Source organism: Ranitomeya imitator, chromosome 1 (assembly GCF_032444005.1).
Source record: "Ranitomeya imitator isolate aRanImi1 chromosome 1, aRanImi1.pri, whole genome shotgun sequence".
Classification (NCBI taxonomy): domain Eukaryota; kingdom Metazoa; phylum Chordata; class Amphibia; order Anura; family Dendrobatidae; genus Ranitomeya; species Ranitomeya imitator.
Window position 1 is genome coordinate 816120026 of NC_091282.1, and position 23968 is coordinate 816143993.

Genomic DNA, 23968 nt, shown 5'->3' on the forward strand with positions numbered 1-23968 from the left:
TCTCACCGCCTGTGAACTTGACCCAATCAATCCCCCCTCATTCCAAATCTTACAACAGTCTTCATCCCAAAACTAACCCACCACTTCAACCTGTCAATAAGAACTGTTATCTTCCCCTTATGCTTCAGACATACAGTACCTCGATCACACCCACCTTCAAAAAGTCCTCCCTTGACCCATCCTTTGTGTATAGATACCGCCCCATATCACTTCTCCCCTATGCCTCAAAAATAGTGGAACGACATGTTCAAAATCTATCCTCCTTCTCCCTCTTTGACCGCTTTCAATCTGGCTTCCAACTGCACCATTTGACTGAAACTGCCCTTACTAAAGTCAACAACTGCCAAATCCAAGCAATATTACTTTGTCCTCCTTCTGCCTTCAACACATTGGACCATTTCCTATTACTACAGACTGTCATCTCTTGGCATCACAGACTTGGCCCTATCTTGTAACACCTCATACCTAACAGACAGGACATTCAGTGTCTCCCACGCACACACCACCTCATCTCGCACCCTGTCAGTATTCCGCAAGGTTCAGTTCTAGGACCCTTACTCTTCTCTTATCTACACCTTCGGCCTGGGACCGCTCATAGAGGCTTACGGCTTTCAGTATCACCTCTATGCTGATGACACACAGATCTACCTTTGTGGACCTGATATCACCTCGTTACTTACCAGAATCCCACAATGTCAGACCATTTTTTCATCTTTCTTCTATGCTAGGTTTCTAAAACTTAACATGGATAAAACCAAATTCATCATCTTTCCACCATCTCATTCAAATACCCACCCCCCCCTGTCCTAGCCATCAAAATTAGTGATGAGCGAATATACTCGTTACTCGAGATTTCCCGAGCACGCTCGTTTGACCTCCGAGTATTTTTAGTGCTCGGAGATTTAGTTTTCCTCACCTCAGCTGAATGATTTACGTCTCTTAGCCAGCTTGATTACATGTGGAGATTCCCTAGCAACCAGGCAACCCCCACATGTACTTATGCTGGCTAACAGATGTAAATCATTCAGCTGCGGTGCTGAAAACTAAATCTCCAAGCACGAAAAAATACTCGGAGGTCACCCGAGTGTGCTCGAGAAATCACGAGTAACGAGTATATTCGCTCATCACTAATCAAAATCAATGGCTTGACTATGATCTTTCCTTCAAATCTAAGATCCAAACCCTTTCCCCTTCCTGCCAAGTCCAACTCAAATATATCTCCCGAATCCAAAGATTCCTCAACTATGAATCTGTTAAAACACTAGTGCATGCCCTCATCATCTTTCACCTCAACTTCTGCAAACTCCCGCTGTGGCCTCCCTTGTAACACGATCGCACCTATTCAAAATCTGCTGCTCGACTAATCCAGCTGTTACCCCGTTATTCCCCGGCTTCTCCCCTCTGTCAATCCCTGCACTGGCTCCCCATTGCCCAGAGACTCTGGTTCTGAACCCAAAGTTTGGAGTATGAAGCGATCTAAAACCTGTCTCTTCCATACATCTCTGGCCTAGTCTCCTGGTTCTTACCTGCACGCAACCTCCGATCATCAAAATATCTTCTCAACTCCCCTTTTTTTTCCTCTTCCCACAATCGCACACTAGATTTCTCCAGATCCCCTCAACTCTGGAACTGTGTACCCCAACATATCATACTCTCGCCTTCCATGAGAACCTTCAAAAGGAACGTGAAAAAAAACCTCATCCAACAAGCCTACAACCTACACTAACCATCGCTCCACCATACTGCTGCACAAGCAGCTCTACCCTCACCTATTGTGTCCTCACCCATCCTGGCGCATGGATGACTGCTGTGCCATTTGCAAATTTATACTATGGGTCAATTGATGCCACTTTTCATGGTGACTGCCCCTAATTTTAGCTGTTTGCAAAGCTTTTTGTCACCCCTTCAGGTGTTGTGTATGCATTTAGTTTGGCCTAATGGGGTTTGGGTACGTTTGACAAATCGGGAAGAAAACGAACTTTGAAAGGATCACTCATCTCTACTCTCAAGTACTGGGAGATAGTGCTATAAAGAAAGGCGGTGGCTTCACCAGGTAACAATACTGAGGACAGGTTAGAGGGGCTAGTGCGAAGACCTCTTAGCCCGGGGTGATGATTCTGAATATTTGTTGTTTATCATTGCTCTCCGGCAACCTGCCAAGTGATCAGAAGAAAAAGCTTATTTGTCACTGATTGCATGTTGTTATGTGGGCAGAATATTCATTGTTGATCGGCAGCATATTCCCTCATGTGCTGCCGACAGTAATGACAGTGAGTGGGAGCAATCTTTGTTACATGACAATGAAAGGTAACGAGTCACAAGCAGCTCCTTATATCGCTGATCGGCGTGCTGTGGGACGATACCTGCCATGTTACAGAGCCCCTGAGCCCCCCATAGATTGTTGGTGGCCTATGAAAACAGACATGCCGACCCTGCTCTATCCTAATATCAGCTGTTGGGGGCCACACAGACTAATGTTAGACCTTCCAAGTCTAATGTGTGAGGAAATGGCTGTCATTGACTCCCTGCCAGTGTCAAGCTTGTATAGAGCCACATCTAGGGCAGCATTAGTGATGGTGAAGAGAAGCTCTGGCATCCATCCTCCGTGGTCCTCTCCCCCGACCCCATCTCCTGTAATCACACCCGTGTACACAGCGCCCTATGCCCGTCATCACACGATATGCCCAGCATCACCCCTATGCACAGCATCACCCCATATGACCGGTATCACCCCTATGCACAGCATCACCCCATATGACCGGTATCACCCCTATGCACAGCATCACCCCATATGACCGGTATCACCCCTATGCACAGCATCACCCCATATGACCGGTATCACCCCTATGCACAGCATCACCCCATATGACCGGTATCACCCCTATGCACAGCATCACCCCATATGACCGGTATCACCCCTATGCACAGCATCACCCCATATGACCGGTATCACCCGATATGCCCAGCATCACCCCTATGCACAGCATCACCCCATATGACCGGTATCACCCCTATGCACAGCATCACCCCATATGACCGGTATCACCCCTATGCACAGCATCACCCCATATGACCGGTATCACCCCTATGCACAGCATCACCCCATATGACCGGTATCACCCCTATGCACAGCATCACCCCATATGACCGGTATCACCCCTATGCACAGCATCACCCCATATGACCGGTATCACCCCTATGCACAGCATCACCCCATATGACCGGTATCACCCCTATGGACGGCGTCACCCCTATGCCCAGCATCACCCTTATGCCCAGTATCACCCCTATGGACGGCGTCACCCCTATGCCCAGCATCACCCTTATGCCCAGCATCACCCCTATGCCTGCCTCCGTGCACACACAGATATGCAATGGGTCCCTGCATGCAGCGAGCTCGCCCCTATGTAGTTAACTTGCTGCACCCGCCTCCCTCCGCCCGCCACGCGCGAGTCTTCTCTCCCACTGCCGCCTCCCCAGCCTGCAGCCTGTCACAGTCACGTGTCATCAATGGGCGGGGTCTCTTCTCCGGGCTTCATTCATAAATCCTGAGGCCGGTGACGGAGCTGCAGCTTGGAGCCGGACCCGGAGGTGAGGATCGGGCATCGGTGCCAGGTACAGGGGCGGTAGAGGACCCAGATGGTTGGAGGCAGGCACTGGCTGCCTGTGGGAACAGCACTGATATTGCAGCCATTTGCCCCAGCCTCCTCCGGGCACTCCCTGGGCATCTCTTGGGTCCAGCATAGTATGAGTCACTCCATATAGGGCCATGGCATCCTGTGGGCAGCACATGAGCTGGGTGCCACCGGGCCAAGGCCACCCAGGAGGTAGGTGGGGCACTGTGCTGCTACCTGCTGCTAGTTGTTGAGCTTGGGGTGGGCACTGCCCAGGTGTCATCCTGAGCTGCAGCCGTGATGGGCCTGATGGCACAGGCTGGGCTCCAGCACCTGCGCTGAGTAGACCTAGGCTTGGCACTCTCTGTGGAGGGCAGCTTGCCTGCCTTTACTACTAGCCCCCACTGGGCAGTGCCCCTGGCCAGCACCATGTTACCACTGCCTCCTTGTACTGTATATTCCAACCCTGCCTCCTCTTTCTTTCTGCAGGTGTCAGATCATGAGCAATGAGTCACCTGCATGGGACAATATAACGGACATTTCCACGGTGAGACCCTCTGCCCCCAGCTTACCCCCGCCGTAGTGCTACGCTACTATTCATTTAACCATAGGGAATGAAATGTGTTACTGAATCCATGGATATGATCACTGGCGCAGACCTTTGTGATTTCATGCTGCTGTTAGCGTTTCGTGTATTCTAGTGGGGTATGAAGATGACATTATGTAACCTGTAGTCCTACATCTACATTGCCAATCAATTGTGCAGTGGGTGTACAGTCTGTGGGCGAGACTAAGGTTTGATAGGTATCCAATGCATAAATATGAGCCAACTATTCTTTGTGGACCGGTCACCTACAACCACTGCGGGCTGCCGCCTTGGATGGAAAGACAGTTGATTCACCAGCAACAAGTGTCATTTCAGCATTCAGCCATGCCATAATATTCATGAAGCGCGATAACTTAAGTAATCTTTATACTGAAGCGGATCTGGCACCAGATATCAAAAACCAAACTCAAATGACTTAAAATTTCACTTCAGAATGGCTGTAACAGGTTAAACCTAGTCTCTGCCTACAAAACCAGATTGGGCCTCCTGACGCTGCTGAGATCTCACTCTGCTCAGTACAAGCTGCAACTGTCAGGCTCGGTGGGCAGGGATTGAATACATGAGGACTCATGAGCTTTCTACCTCTTTATCTGGACTCCTAAATGTTAATAGCACAATTCTAGTTCTGACATTCATTTTCACAGTAAGTACACCAGCATCATCAGAACTAGGAAATCTAAGGCCGGAGTCACACTACAGCGAGATACGGCTGAGTCTCGCAGGTTAAAACCAAGCTCTGGCACCGGCACTCCGGAGCGGAGCGTGCAGCTCCATGTATTGCTGTGCGGCCGCACGCTCTGCTCTGGAGTGCCGGTGCCAGAGATTGGCTTTAACCTGCGAGACTCGGCCTTATCTCACTGTGTGTGTGATCCCGGCCTAATAATAGTGTATGTAGTTTGTATTATGAAGTGTTATGACAGTTTATTATTAATGCAGTTCCCACTGATGATTGCATGTCCTCACACATTATTGTGGCCCATTGAACGTGTCTCTACTATATCGCCAGCAAGGTAATGGAGGAATAATGGATCTATATGGGACAGTGTTGAGGACTATTATATAGTATACACCATTTCTTAATGTTACATTAATAGAGCAATTGTAACTATTGTAAGAGTGATCATATGTGCTCACACATACTCCCAGCACATGCTGTATGGTCAGGGGAACGAGGTCAGGGGTGTTACCAATAGAACAAAGACCTTATGATGATTTGTCATAAGGTCTTTGTTTACAAGTCTATAGCAGAAAAAGGGCAGCAACTGGGAACAAGTATGAGCCCAAAGATTTGACACCTTTTCCCATTTCTAAAATCTCTACTAGTTCACGGAGAAAAAACAGAATTATTGATATAATATTTTCTATTAACTATAATTGCAGTGGCACTGTAATGCAGGGTATAGTCTCATGCCTTACTGCGGCAGGACTGTCTCTGGAGTACACCCAAAAGGGGCAAAGCCTCCAGGATGGACCAGCATGGCTGCTAGCGCTTGGATAGTTACTGCTGTAACCTTCTAATCAATTCATGAAGTTGTTTTTTTTTTTATTTAAATATATATATATATATATATATATATATATACTTCCAGGCCACGATCACACATTCAGTATTTGGTCAGTTTTTTACCTCAGTATGTGTAAGCCAAAACCAGGAGAGGAAGAATCAGAGGGAAAGTATAATAGAAACTTGTCACCATTTCTGTATTTATTACCCACTCCTGGTTTTGGTGGAGAAATACTGAGGTAAAATACTGACCAAATGCTGAGGTAAAAAATACTGATCGTGTGAACGTGGGTTTACCTGTTACCTTCGACGGGAGTCCTTGACACGTGAACGATGTGTGGCTGCATCCAATTTTTCATTTTCACGGGGATTTCAAGTAGAAAAAATAGCAGGGACAGATGCAACTTGTTTTTCCCAAAGACTGATTATCTTCATGGTTTAAAAAGTTCAGCATCAGGGAAGTGACAAGAAATACGACTGGTGCTAGAGAGAAAGGAGATAGTCATGCTATAGGTAGGCCCGTATACACTGCCGGGCCCCACAAGGCAACCATACTAGACCTGGATCTGCTGGTTGTGGTCCAGATCGGTATAAGATTATGTGAGCTTTTCACTTCTATTAACAAGGACAGGTTTTGAGAATTGAATGTTAGCGTTTTGGAAAGGTCTGACATTTTGCAAGAGATTATATATATATATATTTAGTATCAGAAAAAGAAAAGCAGCACAAAGAAATAATAAAAAAGTGGCTGCTTGAAAAAGGATTTTGTATCCGAAACGTTGCCACGCCGTTCAGGCAATAAAATCCACTTTTTTTTATTATTTTTTGTGCTCCTTTTCTTTTTCTGATACTATAACTGGAGGCTTTTTGGACTGCTGGTTGGGAAAGCTTTGCACGCCATTGAGGTAGTATTGGATGCTGTTCCAATTCATATATATATATATATATATATATGCACCTAAAAACAGTAACCCGATAGGATGTAGCATATTCCTTCTATGATTTCAGAATCCCTATAATTTTTCAATTTCTGGGTACAACTTTGCCCAAGATCCAGCACTACTTTTCCAGAGCTGCCCATGTTACACAGGGTTCTTGTGCCATCTATAGCAGCGGTGTGGCTACTGCTAGCATTTAATGTCATCATACGTTTCCTTTATCTGGTAACTTACTGGAGATGATGTCCATATTGACCAAGTAAGCGATCTTTTATCTGGTCCTGCAGGATGCGCCAGGGGCCCCTACTCAGGATGGGTACGTTCTGCTCCTGGTTCTGTTGTCCATCTTCATTGGAGGAACACTCCTCCTCCTTATTGGGGTCTTGATCCTTTGCAAGCGCTGCTGTGACTCGCGTCTGAGACTGTCCAGGTAAGCAAGGTGTATTTTGACAAAGTTAATGTAGATTCTAGCTGTGGATGTTAATGATTATTACGCCCTTCCTTTTCAGACCCAGTGATGATGCAGAGAAAACAAACACTTCCTATGTGGATGAGTCCCAACCCACGCACGGTAGGAAAGTTACTAGTCATGCCACCCCTTAATAAAATATACACTGTATATATGCATCATACGGTGGTCCAGCAGAGCAGACTCGTTATGTTTTATAGCAGCAGTGAGAATGGAGTGTGATATTTTTGTTAGATATATGGATGCTGATTAGATAGAACTGCGATTTGTATACTACTTTAAGGAAATCCGTCAGCGGCACAAAGTAAGGGCAGAGACTCTGATTCCAGCGATGTGTCAGATGGAGATTATCACTAGAGGACTAATGGTCTGGTGCCAGGTAGTCCTGCTCTGCCTCACCCAGCCACCACCAATGAGTGCCAGTGATGTGGATGGAGTTATATAGACCTCAGCATCCGGTGAAAGGCTAGATCTGCACAAGAGTGAAAGGGATTTTCATCAAAATGACAACATGCAGACCAGAAAGTGACATTGCTAGATCAGGGTCCATGCCCCTACATTATGCTGCTCTCAGATTACACAGAAAAAAGCCTGGTGACAGATTCCCGTAAATAATATTTATCCCATTTCTACAGATATCACTATCCGGATAGAGGATGCAGAATCTCTGTCAGCTTCAGGGACCAGGGACGCAGAGTCAGAGAGATTCCTAGGCACTACTTCCAGTGGTAGACGGGTCTCATTTAATGAGGGAGCATTATGTGGTCAAGAAAAGAGGGAGCGAGAAAGAGGAAGAAGGTAAAAACAGACCCAACTATGATCACCACAAACATGAGCCCATACTGCATGGAAGATAACAGCAGAAAAGATTTAGAAAGCTAATAATAATGGTGGACTGAAGAATAAGTATCACATAAGACATTTTTTGCCCCAGGTACACTCTGACGGAGGGAGATTTTCACTATTTGAAGAATGCCCGACTGACCCTCTCCCCTCTTCCTTCATTACCGCCAACTGCTCTACATATTCTAACAATACATGAAAGTGAAGGCGGTGAAAGTAGTAGTAGCGGAGCGGCATCAGACACACATCCAACTTCTCCAACCAAATCCAATATTTCCATATACCAGGTTAGTGTCAATGTATGCAGAGTATGCACCCTCGAGCCTCAGGTCAACCTAAACCAGTTTGTGGCACTTAATGTTTTTTTTTCCCTCCTTTATGTATTAGCCTCCTCGAAGTCCACCTGCACCACTTACTAGACTTTCCCTCAGTTTAACATCTGCTCTTCCTGGAGATGCCTACAACTCTGTCGCAGATACGAGTTTTATGGAAACTCCAATCCATGGTCCTTCATCTCCTAGGCAAAGTCCTATCAACACCAGGGTGAGTACAAACCTAGAATGATAGAAAATGTGCCAAAAGGCTACCTGAAGACAAGAGGATCCAAGCAACTCTAGTTTACACCTGCTTTCCATTTCCCAGTTTGACCTAAGCAGTCATCTCCCTCAGGGTGGCTCTAGTTCAGATGTAGGTACCACACGAAGTCATGGTGCGGTCCTTCACTTCTTCAACCGTCTACGGCGTCATGCAAGCTTAGAAGGAGCAAGCCCCTATCTTAAAATCAAGAAATGGAAATTGGGCAGCGTACAGAGAGCAAGCAGCTTAGACACCAGAGGTGAGGGGGAGGAATGGCCTGGATGCACAAGATAAAAAGGAAGCAGCCTGTAACCAGAGTCACGGATGGGGGAAACCTGGATTCCTAAGGTGATGGGTGGGGTATAATTTGGATAACTAAGATTAGAATGAATACAATAAAGAGGGCTAAGATATCATACAACTAAAAAAGCTAATAAAATATTGTTGATCTAAATGGCAATAGCATACGTAGAAAATCAAACATGACGTGGTAGATCTTTTTTTTTCTAAAGACATTTCAGACAGCCCTTTTAGTGAAAACAGCAGAAAGAGCAATACTGTGGCTGTTCAGAAGAGAGGTGTTATTATTGATAGTTTATTAACTTCACTTTACAGGTTCTCCAAAGCGGCATCAGTTCCAGCGACAGAGAGCAGCAAGTGAAAGTGCGGAACGCGATGACATCATACAATACATAACCCACACACAAGATACTGGTCTCACCACAAACCAAGGATCTTTCATCCAGCAGCATGGCACTCCCCTACATTCCCTCGGCAGGTATTCTTCTATTACCCTCTCGACTAAACAACTAGAAATCCTATTGTACATGCATATAATGCAACTCCATTTTTCATCTTTTACAGAATCCTTCTTATCTCATATGTAATTGAAAATATGGACTGTTGCCATTGCTGTGCAATAATTATTATTATTATTATTTTTTTTTCCAGGCTAGACCATGAGGAAGATGGGTCGCTGGCTGATGTAGGAAGTGCAGAACAGGGTCAGCTTCTGCCACAGTGTGACATCTGGAGCTTACGTGCATCACTGGAGCAATGCGCCTCTGATCAAAGTAGTAGCAACAATGATCGGGATTCTGTTCGCAGTGATGCAGAAAGTGTTAGCTCCTTAAGTGGACTGCCTAGCCTTCCTTCCCAAGACTTGCCTGATGTTAAATCAGGAAAGGGACAAGAGCCGGAAACTGGATCTCGAAAGCTTCTACAGATGGACAGTGGCTATGCCTCTATTGAAGCTCCTTGCCGACCACCAGAAGAGTCATCTAGCCCTCATCGGGACAAGACTGCATCAGAAAAACGACTGTTTTTCACACATGCTGGACGGAAAGGAACAGTATTTGATAGTCTGGAAGGTCGCTTATATGAAGAGGGTGCTTCAGGTGGAGAGGAAGACAAATTGTTTCCGCACCACGCTCCATCTCCACGTGAGACACTTTCTAGGCGAGATTATAGCATAGATGAAAAAACCGACGCATTGTTTAATGAATTCCTTCGGCATGACCCACAATACGATGATTCCCCTCTGCGCATAAAGCATCGCTCTCGTGCTCATTTGCGCAAACAGTGGCAGAGGACAAAGCAGTACAGTGATCCAGGGATCCGTTTCCCTCCTGCCCTGGAAAGACACCGTGCTTCCCCCTTACGTCGAGGAGACAGCACTAGCTACCTTCCTGACACAAGATACCACAGTACCCTACCACGAATTGCAAGTACTACAGACGAGGAAGGACCAGATGGCTGTCCATTAAGCCCAGCCTCACTCACACCTGAAGACAAAATTCAGGCTATTGAGGAGGAACCATGTGAGCATGGACCTGCCCCTGAGGAACATAGGCAACCTGCAGAAAATCCTGATCAAGATTATGGTTATGGCCCTCAAACAACAGAGCTGCTGGACAAGATAGGTGCAGGACTTGAGGAACGATTGTACCCAATTGTGCAGAGGACAGCATGCAGTCCTGAGAGGCTTTGCACAGTGGCACATATCTCACCTGATCACAGTCCTGTGTAGAAGGAACAAGGCCTCTTTAGATGGGACAGTAAGATGAGGTTTAGTGACTGAGCTGAAAACCAGAACACTTCCTGTATAGCGCAGTGCCAAATGATACCAACCCAGTCACTCATTTTATCCACTGCTACATTTTGTGCCATACAAACACAAGCATGACTGTAAATACTGGCAGCACATGTAGAACACGTCACAAACAGCATGAGCATACACACTACATTTTTCATAGGAACATGTACAGTTATCTTCCAAGCAATATGAAGTTTCTTCTTGAAAGCCCTCAGGGACCCTGCATTAGGGAAATGGGGGCGTAGGATGGATCCAGTAGCACTCCATGTCGTTTGCTGCAGATCCATTACTCCCTACCCAAAAACTGAACCTACAGGCACAAGGAGTGAGATTGATGTAGGCTCTATGAAAAGTGTGCGTGGAACTTAATATTTATTTATTTTATTTATTTTATAAAGCTGCTTTGTTTCTGGGAGATGGTGCAATCTTGCCTTTGTATTCCAATGTAGCACACAACAGGGTGCAAGAATTTTTCATGCTCTCCCCATCACCGCTGTGCATTTCCCCCATATTAAAATGAGACAGCACATACTAATCGACAATGGCTGAGTGTACACCGTGTGTATCATAGAGATTGGGGCTGTGTCAGTAGTTAGGAGACCACTGGAATTCCCACAATTTGCAGTCCTTTGTGATTTGTCATAATGATCCTGTTATACCTTTCAAGTTTATATATGTAGCAAGCAAAAGCTAGGAGTAACGCATATGAACTACCAGCCCGCCTGCTAGCCAGTTATCTATGGTTCACACCCATGCTCAGGAACCAGAAACTAGTGGAAACCAAATAATCGTTTAATCACTAAGGAGAAATAAACAACCCATGATAGTTAACACATGGCTCCTTTTCTCCAAATGCACACACAACTGCTGGGTTTGTCTAAAGGAGTATGGTGCTCCCTTTCCTTCCCCACTTTAGCATTGTATTGTGTATGAGGGCTCAGTTAGGGCTGATGATGGGCTCTCCACCTTCTTTATGTATAATACATATGGTACGCAGCCAGATAAACAAAAGTGGAGCAAGAAACAAGTTCAAGTCATAAAGTGCAGCAGATGCTGGACACTGTGCAAGTCCAAAAGGTCCAGAAGGAATAGGGGGATCGGAGAACAATGAAAGGGCATTTCCCTTTACTGCAGCAATTCGGCTGTAGCGTCTGTTGGGTACAATCTCTCAGTGATATAGAGTAGTCTGCAGGAACGGATCACTGTATTAAAAAACAAAAAAAAAAAAGAGTCGTAAGAGTGATATATTTATAATTATCCAATTATTTGCACTGTTTTAATAAGGTAATGACATTGTGAATTAAATTAAAAAGAAAAGCAATCCGAAAATATGCAATTTTTCTTGTGGTTTTACTGTGTTTCACTTGATTGGTCATTCTTAACTTAGATTAGACGAGCATGAAATCTACAGTTCCTCCAATTCATATACTGTTCTATTTATTTCTTCTACAAAACTGAGCCAGTTACACCTCATCATGAAACCTCTCATCAACATTGTTGGATTTGCCTTCTTTTCCACTAGCAGCTTGACAGTGAGCCGGTCTGTGGTCATTATCAAAACCTGAGGTCCTCATTCTGTAATCACTTGGAGTCTGCATACTGCAAAGTCGGCCATACACATTCGGTGGTTGCAGGATGAACGATGCTTGGCCCATCTCTTGGCTCACAGCAGTCTCTACCATACATTGGAGCGCTCACTCAGCCAAGGGCTCCAGGAGAAAGAATCTGACTGATACTTGATGTAAGCCCCGGCAGAGGTAACACAAAGCCATCTGCAGTCCGAAATTGGACATGTCAGACCGACATCTCCCCAATGAGCAGTTTTTCAGTGCTCCTATATACAGGAAGTCAACATTAGTCTTATGTGTATGGGGCCTTAGCATCCTGTTACCTATCCACATGTTAGGTGATCCATTTTAGATTGCTGATGGTCCAACCACTGACCCAGAGAATGGGACTCCGTAGTTCCTTGTTTGAATAGGGCACTGCTCTCACATATACCACTGCTCCATTCGCTGTATATGGGTTGTCAAAGATGGGAGAATACAACTCTTCTATCTCCATCAGTCTCATAGACCGTAAAAGAAGAGGGGAGCCCAAAGTGATAGAAGCTGAATGCTGTGTATTGCGTACACTGCGACCTATCGATCACTGGAGGGAGTGCTCTCTCTGTCTATACCCCAGGCAAACTATGTGAGTCCATCAACGAGCTGTGCATTACTGAAATGCATTTCACAATAGACCGTTCAGAAGCATTGAGGCAAAGTACAGTAATTCTATATATTTATATTACACACACAGTTGTGTGAAAAAGTGATTGCCCCCTTCCTGAGTTCCTATTATTTTGCAAGTTTGTCACACTTAAATATTAGACAAAGATAACACAAAATATAGTTTTTAAATTAAGGGCTTTATTATTAAAGGGAACCTGTCAGCAGGATTGTGCTCAGTAACCTACAGACAGTGTCAGGTCGGCGCTGTTATACTGATTACAATGATACCTTGGTTGATGGAATCAGTCTTGTGGTGGTTGTTTAACCCCTTAAGCCCCGAGGGTGGTTTGCACGTTAATGACCGGGCCAATTTTTACAATTCTGACCACTGTGCCTTTATGAGGTTATAACTCTGGAACGCTTCAACGGATACCGGTGATTCTGACATTGTTTTCTCGAGACATATTGTACTTCATGATAGTGGTAAAATTTCTTTGATATTACCTGCATTTATTTGTGAAAAAAATGGAAATTTGGCGAAAATTTAGAAAATTTCGCAATTTTCCAACTTTGAATTTTTATGCTCTTAAATCACAGAGATGTGGCACACAAAGTAACATTATATAATAATAATAATAATAATAATTTTTATTTATATAGCGCCAACATATTCCGCAGCGCTTTACAAATTATAGAGGGGACTTGTACAGACATTACAGCATAACAGAAATACAGTTCAAAACAGATACCAGGAGGAATGAGGACCCTGCTCGCAAGCTTACAGACTATGAGGAAAAGGGGAGACACGAGAGGTGGATGAAACATTTCCCACATGTCTACTTTACATCAGCACAATTTTGGAAACAAAATTTTTTCTTGTTAGGGAGTTATAAGGGTTAAAAGTTGACCAGCAATTTCTCATTTTTACACCATTTTTTTTTTTAGGGACCACATCACATTTGAAGTCATTTTGAGGGGTCTATATGATAGAAAATACCCAAGTGTGACACCATTCTAAAAACTTCACATCTGTACAATTTGTCCTGCGTACCCCGACACCACATATGTGGGGGTAAACCACTGTTTGGGCGCATGGCAGAGCTCGGAAGGGAAGGAGCGCCATTTGACTTTTCAATGCAAAATTGACAGGAATTGAGATGGGACGCCATGTTGCGTTTGGAGAGCCCCTGATGTGCCTAAACATTGAAACCCCCCACAAGTGACACCATTTTGGAAAGTAGACCCCCTAAGGATCTTATCTAGATGTGTTGTGAGAGCTTTGAACCCCCAAGTCTTTCACTACAGTTTATAACGCAGAGCCGTGAAAATAAAAATTCTTTTTTTCCCACAAAAATTATTTTTTAGCCTCCAGTTTTTTATTTTTCCAAGGGTAACAGGAGAAATTGGACCCCAAAAGCTGTTGTGCAATTTGTCCTGAGTACGCTGATACCCCATATGTGGGGGGTAACCACCGTTTGGGTGCACGGCAGAGCTCGGAAGGGAAGGAGCGTCATTTGGAATGCAGACTTGGATGGAATGTTCTGCAGGCGTCACATTGCGTTTGCAGAGCCCCTAATGTACCTAAACAGTAAAAAAAACCCACAAGTGACCTCATATTGGAAACTAGACCCACTCAAGAAACTTATTTAGATGTGTTGTGACAACTTTGAACCCCCAAATGTTTCACTACAGTTTATAAGGCAGAGCCGTGAAAATAAAAAAATCGTTTTTTTTCCACAAAAATGTTTTTTTTAGCCCCCCAAATTTTTATTTTCCCAAGGGTAACAAGAGAAATTGGACCCCAGAAGTTGTTGTCCAATTTGTCCTGAGTACGCCGATACCCCATATGTTGGGGTAAACCCCTGTTTGGACGCACGGGAGAGCTCGGAAGGAGCACTATTTTACTTTTTCAACGCAGAATTGGCTGAAATTGAGATCGGACGCCATGTCACGTTTGGAGAGCCCCTGATGTGCCTAAACAATGGAAACCCCCCAATTATTACTGAAACCCTAATTCAAACACACCCCTAATCCCAACCACACCCCTAACTCCAACACACCCCTAACCCTAATTCCAACCATAACCCTAACCACACCCCCAATGCTGACACACCCCTAACCCTCGTTTATACCGTTCCGCGTTTGGTAAAATGGATAGTCTTAGTTACTCACCGGTTAACGGTGTTTTTCGGAGTCCATGACAGCACTACGGAGAGAGGGGATCCGCCCTTCAGGAACAGGAAACCTACAGATACATAAGGGCGGCACCTCTCCCCACGCATCAGTTGGTTTACAGAGCACAAGAGGACCACCAAGGTTAATAGCATACACAATAAACAATAATACAATATTAACTATTCACTACCCGTGAATTATATATAAATAAAGGAAGAGGTGTACACCCAGAACTTAAGAAGACGGGAGGGTATGTACAGGTGCTGTCATGGACTCCGAAAAACACCGTTAACCGGTGAGTAACTAAGACTTTATTCGGTCGTCCATGACAGCACTACGGAGAGAATTACAGAGAGTAACTAACTAGGGAGGGACTACAGCTTGCAGCACCCTTACACCAAAAGAGAGGTCACAGGAGGCACCCAGGTTCAATCTATAATGGTTATAGAAAGTGTTTGGAGAAGACCAAGTAGCAGCCTTACAAATCTGGTTGATCGACATCTCCAATCTTTCCGCCCACGAAGCCGCCATAGCTCTAGTGGAATGCGCTTTAAGACCTTCAGGCGCCGGCTTGCCCTTTGAGATATAAGCCAGCGAGATAGCCTCCCTGATCCATCTAGCTAGAGTAGACTTCGATGCTTTATGCCCTTTCCTACTACCCTGATAGGACACGAATAGGGCATTATCTAACTTCCAGGGATCAGTTACCGCTAGATACTCCAGGATACATCTTCTTACATCTAAAGTGTGTAACTTCCTTTCCTTATCGTTAGTAGGATTGGGGAGGAAAGATGGAAGGACTATTTCCTGTGTTCTGTGGAAACTGGACACTACTTTAGGGAGATATGCTGGATCAGGGGATAGTATCACTCTATCATCCCTAAGCTGCATGTAAGGGGGAACCCTGGATAATGCTTGTATGTCACCTATCCTACATGCCAATGTTAGGGCTACCAGGAAGGCTACTTTAAGGGATAGATTTTTAATAGAGGCTGAAGTAATTGGCTCAAATGGGGCCTCTGTCATGGCTGAGAGGACTAGGTTCAGGTCCCAAGGCATGACTCTATTCTTCACAATTGGCCTAGACCGTTTTGTTGCCCTGATGAATCTGCTGACCCAGTGATTCTCAGCAATGTTGCAGCCAAAGAGGGCCCCCAAGGCTGATACCTGCACTTTAAGAGTATTTGGGGATAACCCCATATCTAACCCCCTTTGTAAGAATTCCAAGATCTGGACAATCGGTATTGACTGTCCAGCTGTTGCCCCCGAGTTCTGAAGAAATCTCTTCCAGATTCTGACAGATTTTTGTGGTTATCATTTTCCTGCTTTTCAGCAGCGTGTTAATGAGGGCCGGCGAGAACCCCCTATCTTTTAGTAGCGCCCGCTCAAAATCCACGCCGTCAGATGAAGGCCAACCGCTCGAGGATGGTAGACTGGGCCCTGGGATAGGAGATCCGGAATGTCTGGCAAGACCCATGGATCGGACATCGACATAGCCCTCAGGCATGGAAACCACGTCCTTCTGGGCCGGAAGGGGGCAATTAATATTACTGTGGCTTTGTCCTTCCTGATTTTCCTCACCACCAGAGGAAGTAGAGACAGGGGAGGAAAGGCGTAGGCTAGCCTGAAGTTCCAGTCTATGAGGAGGGCGTCTACTGCCAGGGGATTTTCTCTGGGGTTCAGAGAGCAGAATTGTGCCACTTTCCCGTTTTCTTTTGTGGCAAACAGGTGTACCTCTGGTTGTCCCCACCTTTCCACGATAAGGTCGAAGATGGTGTCGTTCAGGGACCACTCTCCCTGCCTTAATGTGCTGCGACTTAAGAAATCCGCTGTAGTGTTTTCTGCCCCTTTTATGTGTAGAGCCGTCAACGAGAGAAGATGTTGCTCTGCTAGATGAAACAGACGATCTGCTACACACATCAGGGATCTGGAACGAGTCCCGCCATGGTGATTTATGTATGCCACGGTGACTCGATTGTCCGAGAATACCCGCACGTGGTGGCCCTGTAGACAGACAAGGAGTGTTTTAACCGCCTGCTCCACAGCCGTTAACTCCTTTAGATTGGAAGACATCTCCATCTGATCATGATCCCAAAGCCCCTGGACCAATGAATCCCCCATGTGAGCCCCCCACCCAGAAGGGCTAGCGTCCGAGGTGATAATACGAGTTATATTATACTCCCAGGGGACCCCTGTGGACAGGTTCTTTTGATCTAACCACCACTCGAGGGATACCACAGCGTCTTGGGATAGGGTCAGCAGACTGTCTAGACCTCCTCCCAACCTTTTTTGATGTAACAGCACCTCGCCCTGGAGTATCCTCGTATGATACTGAGCCCATCGGACCGCTGGAATACAGGACGAGAGAGAGCCTAACAGAGACATGGCTCTACGTAGGGACATGGTGGGGTTTTTTGAGGCATTCAGCACCTGAAGGTGCAGGCGATTAATTTTTTCTTGAGGCAAACGGCATTCCTGAACCTGGGAATCCAGGGTCAGGCCTAAAAATCGCTGCACAGTCATGGGCTGTAACCGAGATTTTTTAACGTTTAGCATCCACCCCAGACGCTCTAGAGCCGACATCACTTTATGTAACTGCTCCCGACAGTGATCCGCCGTTTTACCTACGATAAGGAGATCGTCCAGGTAGGGGATTATTAGAATGTTGGACTCATGTAGGTGTGCCATAACTTCCGCCATTACCTTGGTAAATACCTGAGGGGCGACTGAAATCCCAAAGGGAAGGGCCTTATACTGGAAGTGTCTTATTACCCCATCCAACCGTACCGCCACCCTCAGGTATCGTTGGTGACCTGCATAAACAGGGATATGGTAATAGGCGTCCTTCAAATCCAATACTACCATAAAGCAGTTTTTAAACAGCAACTTTATTGCGGTATTAATAGTTTCCATTTTAAATGGTTGAACGGTCAGAAAATTATTCAGCGCTCTAAGGTTGATAATTGTTCTGAAGGAGCCGTCTGGTTTACTTATTAGGAATAGAGGAGAGTAGAATCCACTACCCTGTTCTCCTTCCGGAACCTCAGATAGGACATTTTTATTGAGCAGATCGTGAACTTCCGCTTCCAGGGCCGCCTGTTCCGCTGGAGAGGATCTGAGAGGGGTGACTCTGAAGAAGTTCTGAGGGAGAATTCTAGCCGCAGACCCGTAGCTATCAACCCCAAAATCCAATCACTACTGGAGATCTTGGACCAGGCCGGGTAGAAGGCAGATAGTCTACCTCCCACCGGGGCGACTAGTCATTGGGGTGGTTTTTTGACTTCACGGGGTGGCTCCTGACGTCCTCCACCAAACATGAACCCAGTACCTCTCTTCTTTTTCTCGTCCCATCTGCTCTGATCTCTGGCCGGTCTCCTCCGAAAGAATCTTTTCCCTGCGAAGGGGCGCCTGTAAGAAGTAGTTGGTAGATTAGGAAACTACTTCTCATCTCCGGCTTTCTCTAGCAGCTCATCTAGGACTGGCCCAAACAGGTATTCCCCTTCGCATGGGATAGAGCACAGACGAGATCTGGACTGAAGGTCACCCGGCCAACATTTCAGCCATAGGGCCCTGCGCGCTGCGTTCGATAGTCCTGCCGCTCCAGCCGCCATTCTTGCGGAATCCGCAGAAGCATCTGCGAGAAAGGCAGCAGCATTTTGAATTGTTGGCAGGAATTTCAACATGGAATCTCTGGAAACACCTTCTTCCAATTTAGACCCCAGCTGATCTAGCCAGACCATCATCGATCTAGCTGCGCATGTCGCAGCTACCGCAGGTCTCAAGGCACCAGCCGACATTTCCCATGTCCCTTTAAGGAACGAGTCAGCCTTTTTATCTAGAGGATCCTTTAGGGAAGCCATGTCGTCAAAGGGGATAGAAGATTTCTTAGATGCCTTAGACACCGCCGCGTCTAATTTTGGTGCCTTATCCCATGTGTTCACCATGGGGTCCTCAAAGGGGTATCTTCGTTTAAAGGCCGGTGGAAAAGAGCCTTTTTTCTCTGGCTTTTTCCATTCCTTTTTAATGAGGTTTTGGACCTTGTCATTGAGCGGAAAAGACCTACGTTTTTTAGGGTCTAGACCGCCAAACATTAAGTCCTGTGCTGAAAGTTCTGGCCTTTCATCCGCCACCCCCATAGTGGATCTAACTGATTTAATCAGTTTGTCCATTTGGTCCAACGGGAAACAGAACCGGTTAGACTCTTCATCCGAAGAGGACGCTGAGGAGACAGAGGCGTCTGAATCATTCTCCCTACTTGGGCCAACAGACGAATCCGAATTTGAGGCGCTAGGCTCCCTTCTCCTTTTGGAAGGCTCCCCCCGGGATAGGGATTTCAGGGAATCCTTCACCTCCTTTCTGATAATCTCCCTAAGATTTGATGTGAAATCGGGAGACTCCTCCGCCACCTATGGGAGCGGAAAAAAGGCTATGTAATTCCTCCGGTGCTACCGCTATATAGTATCCCATTCATCTATTTCCTGCCGCACACACGACTGACAAAGTCTTTTAGGGTAGGCGTCTGGCAAAGGGCAAGCGCATAGCGCGCACTCCTTGTTTTTTGATTTACCAGCGCTTTTTTTCCCCTATGGAAATAAACATAGGAAAAGACTGCATCAGGGTACATTCACGAAGATCTCTTACCCAGGCAGTAGCGGTAGGTACCGGATTACTGGGGGGTCGGTCCAGATCCTTCTGTCTTGATCTGTGACTGGCCTGAACACTGCGCCCGCGGGTCTTCTGCTGGGTATTTGCCTCCGAGGATCTGTCCTCTTGCTCCAGCAGATCACCGGCAGCTTCTGGCACATCCATAGCTGCAGATGCCATTAGCAGCTCTGCAGCAATCTAATCGGCCATATATAGCCCTCCCCCATCCGGAACATGTGCAGGTGTGCATGGCCAGCTTAATCAATCCCCCCCCCCCTGTGCCGGACCCTGTTCCACCCTCCCCCGCCCCTGGACGCTCCCTCCCCGTCGCTCCTACCGCATGCAGGACTGCGGCATCCCCAGCTGAAGCCGGCCGGTGTCTAACTTCCGGTCCCGGCTCCGCCCCCCTCTCGCGTCACTTCCGGCAACGCTAGAGCGCTCAGAGACGCGCCCGTAAGCCGGGGACGGCGTCGCCGGATCCCCCAGCCGCACGCCGCCATACCATCACCGCACATGGCCCCAGCACAGCGGCGATCGCGGCGGAAGCCGGCGCCCGACCCCCGGATCCGCCCCGATCCCAAAGGAGCGCAGAGGGGCGCTCCGGGAAGCCCGCACCGCATGGATAGGACTCAGAGGTAGGGAGGACAGGGGCACGGGAGAGCGAATGGACCGGGGGGGTGGGGGAGACATACTCACCTTTGCTGGCCGCAGAGACAGACCTCCTCCGGACGCTGCTCCCCACTGCACCGCTCACTGTCGTGGAGCCCTACCCGGGCCCACCATGGCGCTTCCAGGGACCCGCACTGCCCGAGGTAGGAGACCCCCTCGCTACCTGGGTCGGACAGCCGGCCTGGGTGCTTGATAGGTGACTGAAGACAAATCTGTAGGGAATCCTGTCCTCCAGGAACAGGAAACCAACTGATGCGTGGGGAGAGGCGCCGCCCTTATGTATCTGTAGGTTTCCTGTTCCTGAAGGGCGGATCCCCTCTCTCCGTAGTGCTGTCATGGACGACCGAATAAAAAGCAGTTTTATTCTTCGGGTCAGTACGATTACACCGATACCTCATTTATATCTTTTTTTATGTTTTGGCGCTTTTATGCGATAAAAACTTTTATAGAAAAAATTATTATTTTGCATCGCTTTATTCTGAGGACTATAACTTTTTATTTTTTCGCTGATGACGCTGTATGGCGGCTCGTTTTTTACAGGACAAGATGACGTTTTCAGCGGTACCATGGTCATTTATATCCGTCTTTTTGATAGCGTGCTATTCCACTTTTTGTTCGGCGGTATGATAAAGCGTTGTGTTTTTTATACGGTGTTCACTGAAGGGGTTAACTAGTGGGACAGTTTTATAGGTCGGGTTGTTACGGGGGCGGCGATACTAAATATGTGTACTTTTATTGTTTTTTTATTTAGATAAAGGGATGTATTTATGGGAACAATATATATATATATATATTTTGTTTATTTAGGATTTTTTTTTTTTTTTTTACACATCAAAATATTTTTTTGTTTACTTTATAACATTGCCCCAGGGGGGGGTTGGTTATCATGTTATACGGTCAGATTGCTTATCTGACACTTTGCAGACAGAGCACTGTGTCAGATCAGCGATCTGACATGCAGGGCTGCAGGCTTACCAGCGCTTGCTCTGAGCAGGCGCTGGTAAGCCACCTCCCTGCAGGACCAGGATGTAGCCTCGCGGCCATTTTGGATCCGGGGCCTGCAGGGAGGAGGCGCTCGGTACAAGGTGAGCATATCGCCTTGTAACGAGGGTCTCTGGGAAGCCCGCAGGGAGCCCCCTCCCTGCGTGATGCTTCCCTATGTCCCTGGAACGCTGCGATCATGTTTGATCGCAGTGTGCTGGGGGTAATGTGCCGGGGGCGGTCAGTGACCGCTCCTAGCACATAGTGCCGGATGTCAGCTGCGATAGTCAGCTGGCGATTGGCCGCTCTCCCCCCGTGAGCACGGCCTATCGCTATGACGTACTATTAAGTCCCAGGTCACATTGACGGGATAGTACGTCATATGGGATTAAGGGGTTAATTTTTATTTTCAGTTTTGAGTTAATGATATGCCCATGCTCTGGGGCGGCACGTGGGGGTCTTCATGTGGTGCTCTGCTTAGGTATTCATGATGGAGCCTGCTGACAGGTCACTGATCCCTCGGTAAACGCAGAGAGCAGCTACTGCTCAGGGGCAGGCGGCGCCATCTTGGAGGAATTTTTTTTTCTTCTCCAGCAAGATGGCGCTGTCGACACCTGACCAATAGCAGTTTTCGGACCTATATACACACAGATAGCTGCTACTGTGCAAGCGTGGCGGGCGCCATTTCAAATTGATTTTTTTTTACACTTGCTCAATAACATCAAGAACAGTTATTAACTGGACAATAGACATGTGATTATGGTGCAGCGCAGGCACCATGGCTGGCACCCGCCTGCAGAAGGGTTTTTTGTTTTCTTCAGTATATACAGGTATTCATTATGTAAACTAGGGGGCAGGTTACTGAGGGATCAGTGACCTGTCAGCAGTCTGTATTATGAATAGCTAAGCAGACCACCACATAAAGTCTCCCCCCCCCACAGGCCACCCCAGAGCACGGGCATATCATTAACTAAATACTGAAAATAAAGATTAAACAACAACCACAAGATGGATTTCATCAACCAAGGTATCATTGTAATCAGTATAATGGCACCGACCTGACACTGTGTAGGTTACTGTGCACAATCCTGCTGACTGGTTCCTTTTAAGGTTAAAAGAAATCCAAACCTACAGGGTCCTGTGTGAAAAAGTGATTAGTAGCTATGGTCGCGTGATACAAATTATAAAAGTAAATAGGATGTACTGTACATTCCTGAAGCAAACATGCCTGTAAAAAACAAATAGAACACAGGATTAATCTGCTAAGCAGACAATCTTCATCTTCTTGTCTTACTGCTGATAGGGTAGAAAGAGGAAGGCTTCAGCTGCGGATAGTGGTCTTTCCGGTACACACAGAACAGTAGGCAGGAGAGGGACAGACATTTTTCTATTACATATTTTTAATATGAGAGAAAATAGGATAAGACAGTGGATCTATATATACACATACAGTATATTTGATGTATGTAAAGGGAATCTGTCAGTTTTGCCATCTGATCTGAGAGAAGCATAACGTACAGAAAGACACTGATTCCAGCAATGATGCTGGTATAGATTTATCAGCAGATTATTACTAGCAGAATAGTAAAACTGCTGCCATATACAGTGGCATATGAAAGTTTGGGCACTCCTGGTCAACATTACTATATATTTTTCTCCTTCCATTTTTTACATTTTAAAAATTGCAAAAAGGAAAGTGGGCCTATGCAAATGTTTGGGTACCCTTGGAGATTTGTGTGTTCAGACACATTTGACCAAGCTTTCAGACCTTAATTAGTCTGTTAAGGTACCGTCACACTGAACGATATCGCTAGCGATCCGTGACGTTGCAGCGTCCTGGCTAGCGATATCGTTCAGTTTGACAGGCAGCAGCGATCTGGATCCTGCTGTGACATCGTTGGTCACTGCAGAAAGTCCAGAACTTTATTTCGTCGCTGGATCTCCCGCAGACATCGCTGAATCGGCGTGTGTGACGCAGATTCAGCGATGTCTTCACTGGTAACCAGGGTAAACATCGGGTTACTAAGCGCAGGGCTGCGCTTAGTAACCTAATGTTTACCCTGGTTACCAGCGTAAAAGTTAAAAAAAAAAAAAAACACTACATACTTACATTCCGCTGTCTGTCCCTGGCGCTCTGCTTCTCTGCACTGGCTGTGAGCGCCGGCCAGCCGGAAAGCAGAGCACAGCGGTGACGTCACCGCTCTGCTTTCCGGCTGCTGTGCTCACAGTCAGTGCAGGAAAGCAGAGCGCCGGGGACAGACAGCGGAAGGTAAGTATGTAGTGTTTGTTTTTTTTACTTTTACGATGGTAACCAGGGTAAACATCGGGTTACTAAGCGCGGCCCTGCGCTTAGTAACCCGATGTTTACCCTGGTTACCGGCATCGTTGGTCACTGGAGAGCTGTCTGTGTGACAGCTCTCCAGCGACCAAACAGCGACGTTGCAGCGATCAACATCGTTGTCGGTATCGCTGCAGCGTCGCTGAGTGTGAAGGTACCTTTAGAGTTCCAGCTTTATAAAAACCCAGCCTTCTTTATCTTTATATATGTTGCAAAAAAGCAGCCATGGAATATTCTAAGCAGCTGCCTAGCACTCTGAAAATAAAAATGATAGAGGCCCACAAAGCAGAAGACTGATATAA

At 46.4% G+C, this 23968-nt stretch overlaps 2 protein-coding genes across 4 annotated transcripts in view; one reads left to right on the plus strand and one right to left on the minus strand.

Moving 5' to 3' along the window:
* Positions 1 to 3484: 3484 nt before the first annotated feature.
* On the plus strand, positions 3485 to 11977 carry CBARP (CACN subunit beta associated regulatory protein). 3 transcript variants are annotated; one of them, XM_069739857.1, is made up of 10 exons: positions 3485 to 3591; positions 4104 to 4161; positions 6951 to 7093; positions 7173 to 7234; positions 7768 to 7930; positions 8067 to 8262; positions 8363 to 8518; positions 8618 to 8810; positions 9167 to 9329; positions 9503 to 11977. In XM_069739857.1, exons 2-10 carry the CDS (start codon positions 4114 to 4116, stop codon positions 10578 to 10580), a joined length of 2202 nt encoding a protein of 733 aa, XP_069595958.1. In that variant the 5' UTR covers positions 3485 to 3591; positions 4104 to 4113; the 3' UTR covers positions 10581 to 11977. The 3 variants fall into 3 exon arrangements, with proteins under 3 accessions (XP_069595958.1, XP_069595966.1, XP_069595977.1); XM_069739865.1 differs by having other exon boundaries at positions 3513 to 3615; XM_069739876.1 differs by having other exon boundaries at positions 3569 to 3827.
* STK11 (serine/threonine kinase 11) overlaps positions 11421 to 23968 on the minus strand; it is a 117652-nt gene continuing 105104 nt past the window's right edge. The window contains exon 10 of the mRNA XM_069739885.1: positions 11421 to 11848. The gene's annotated coding sequence lies outside the window, so the exon portion shown is untranslated. The remainder of the gene's footprint in view (positions 11849 to 23968) is intronic.

Coding starts and splice junctions, on each gene's coding strand:
- CBARP (XM_069739857.1), top strand. CDS start 4,114: ATGAGCAATGAGTCACCTGCATGGGACAATATAACGGACATTTCCACG. Junction 7,235..7,767: donor TGAGTCCCAACCCACGCACG/GTAGGAAAGTTA, acceptor CCATTTCTACAG/ATATCACTATCCGGATAGAG. Junction 8,263..8,362: donor CCAATATTTCCATATACCAG/GTTAGTGTCAAT, acceptor TTTATGTATTAG/CCTCCTCGAAGTCCACCTGC.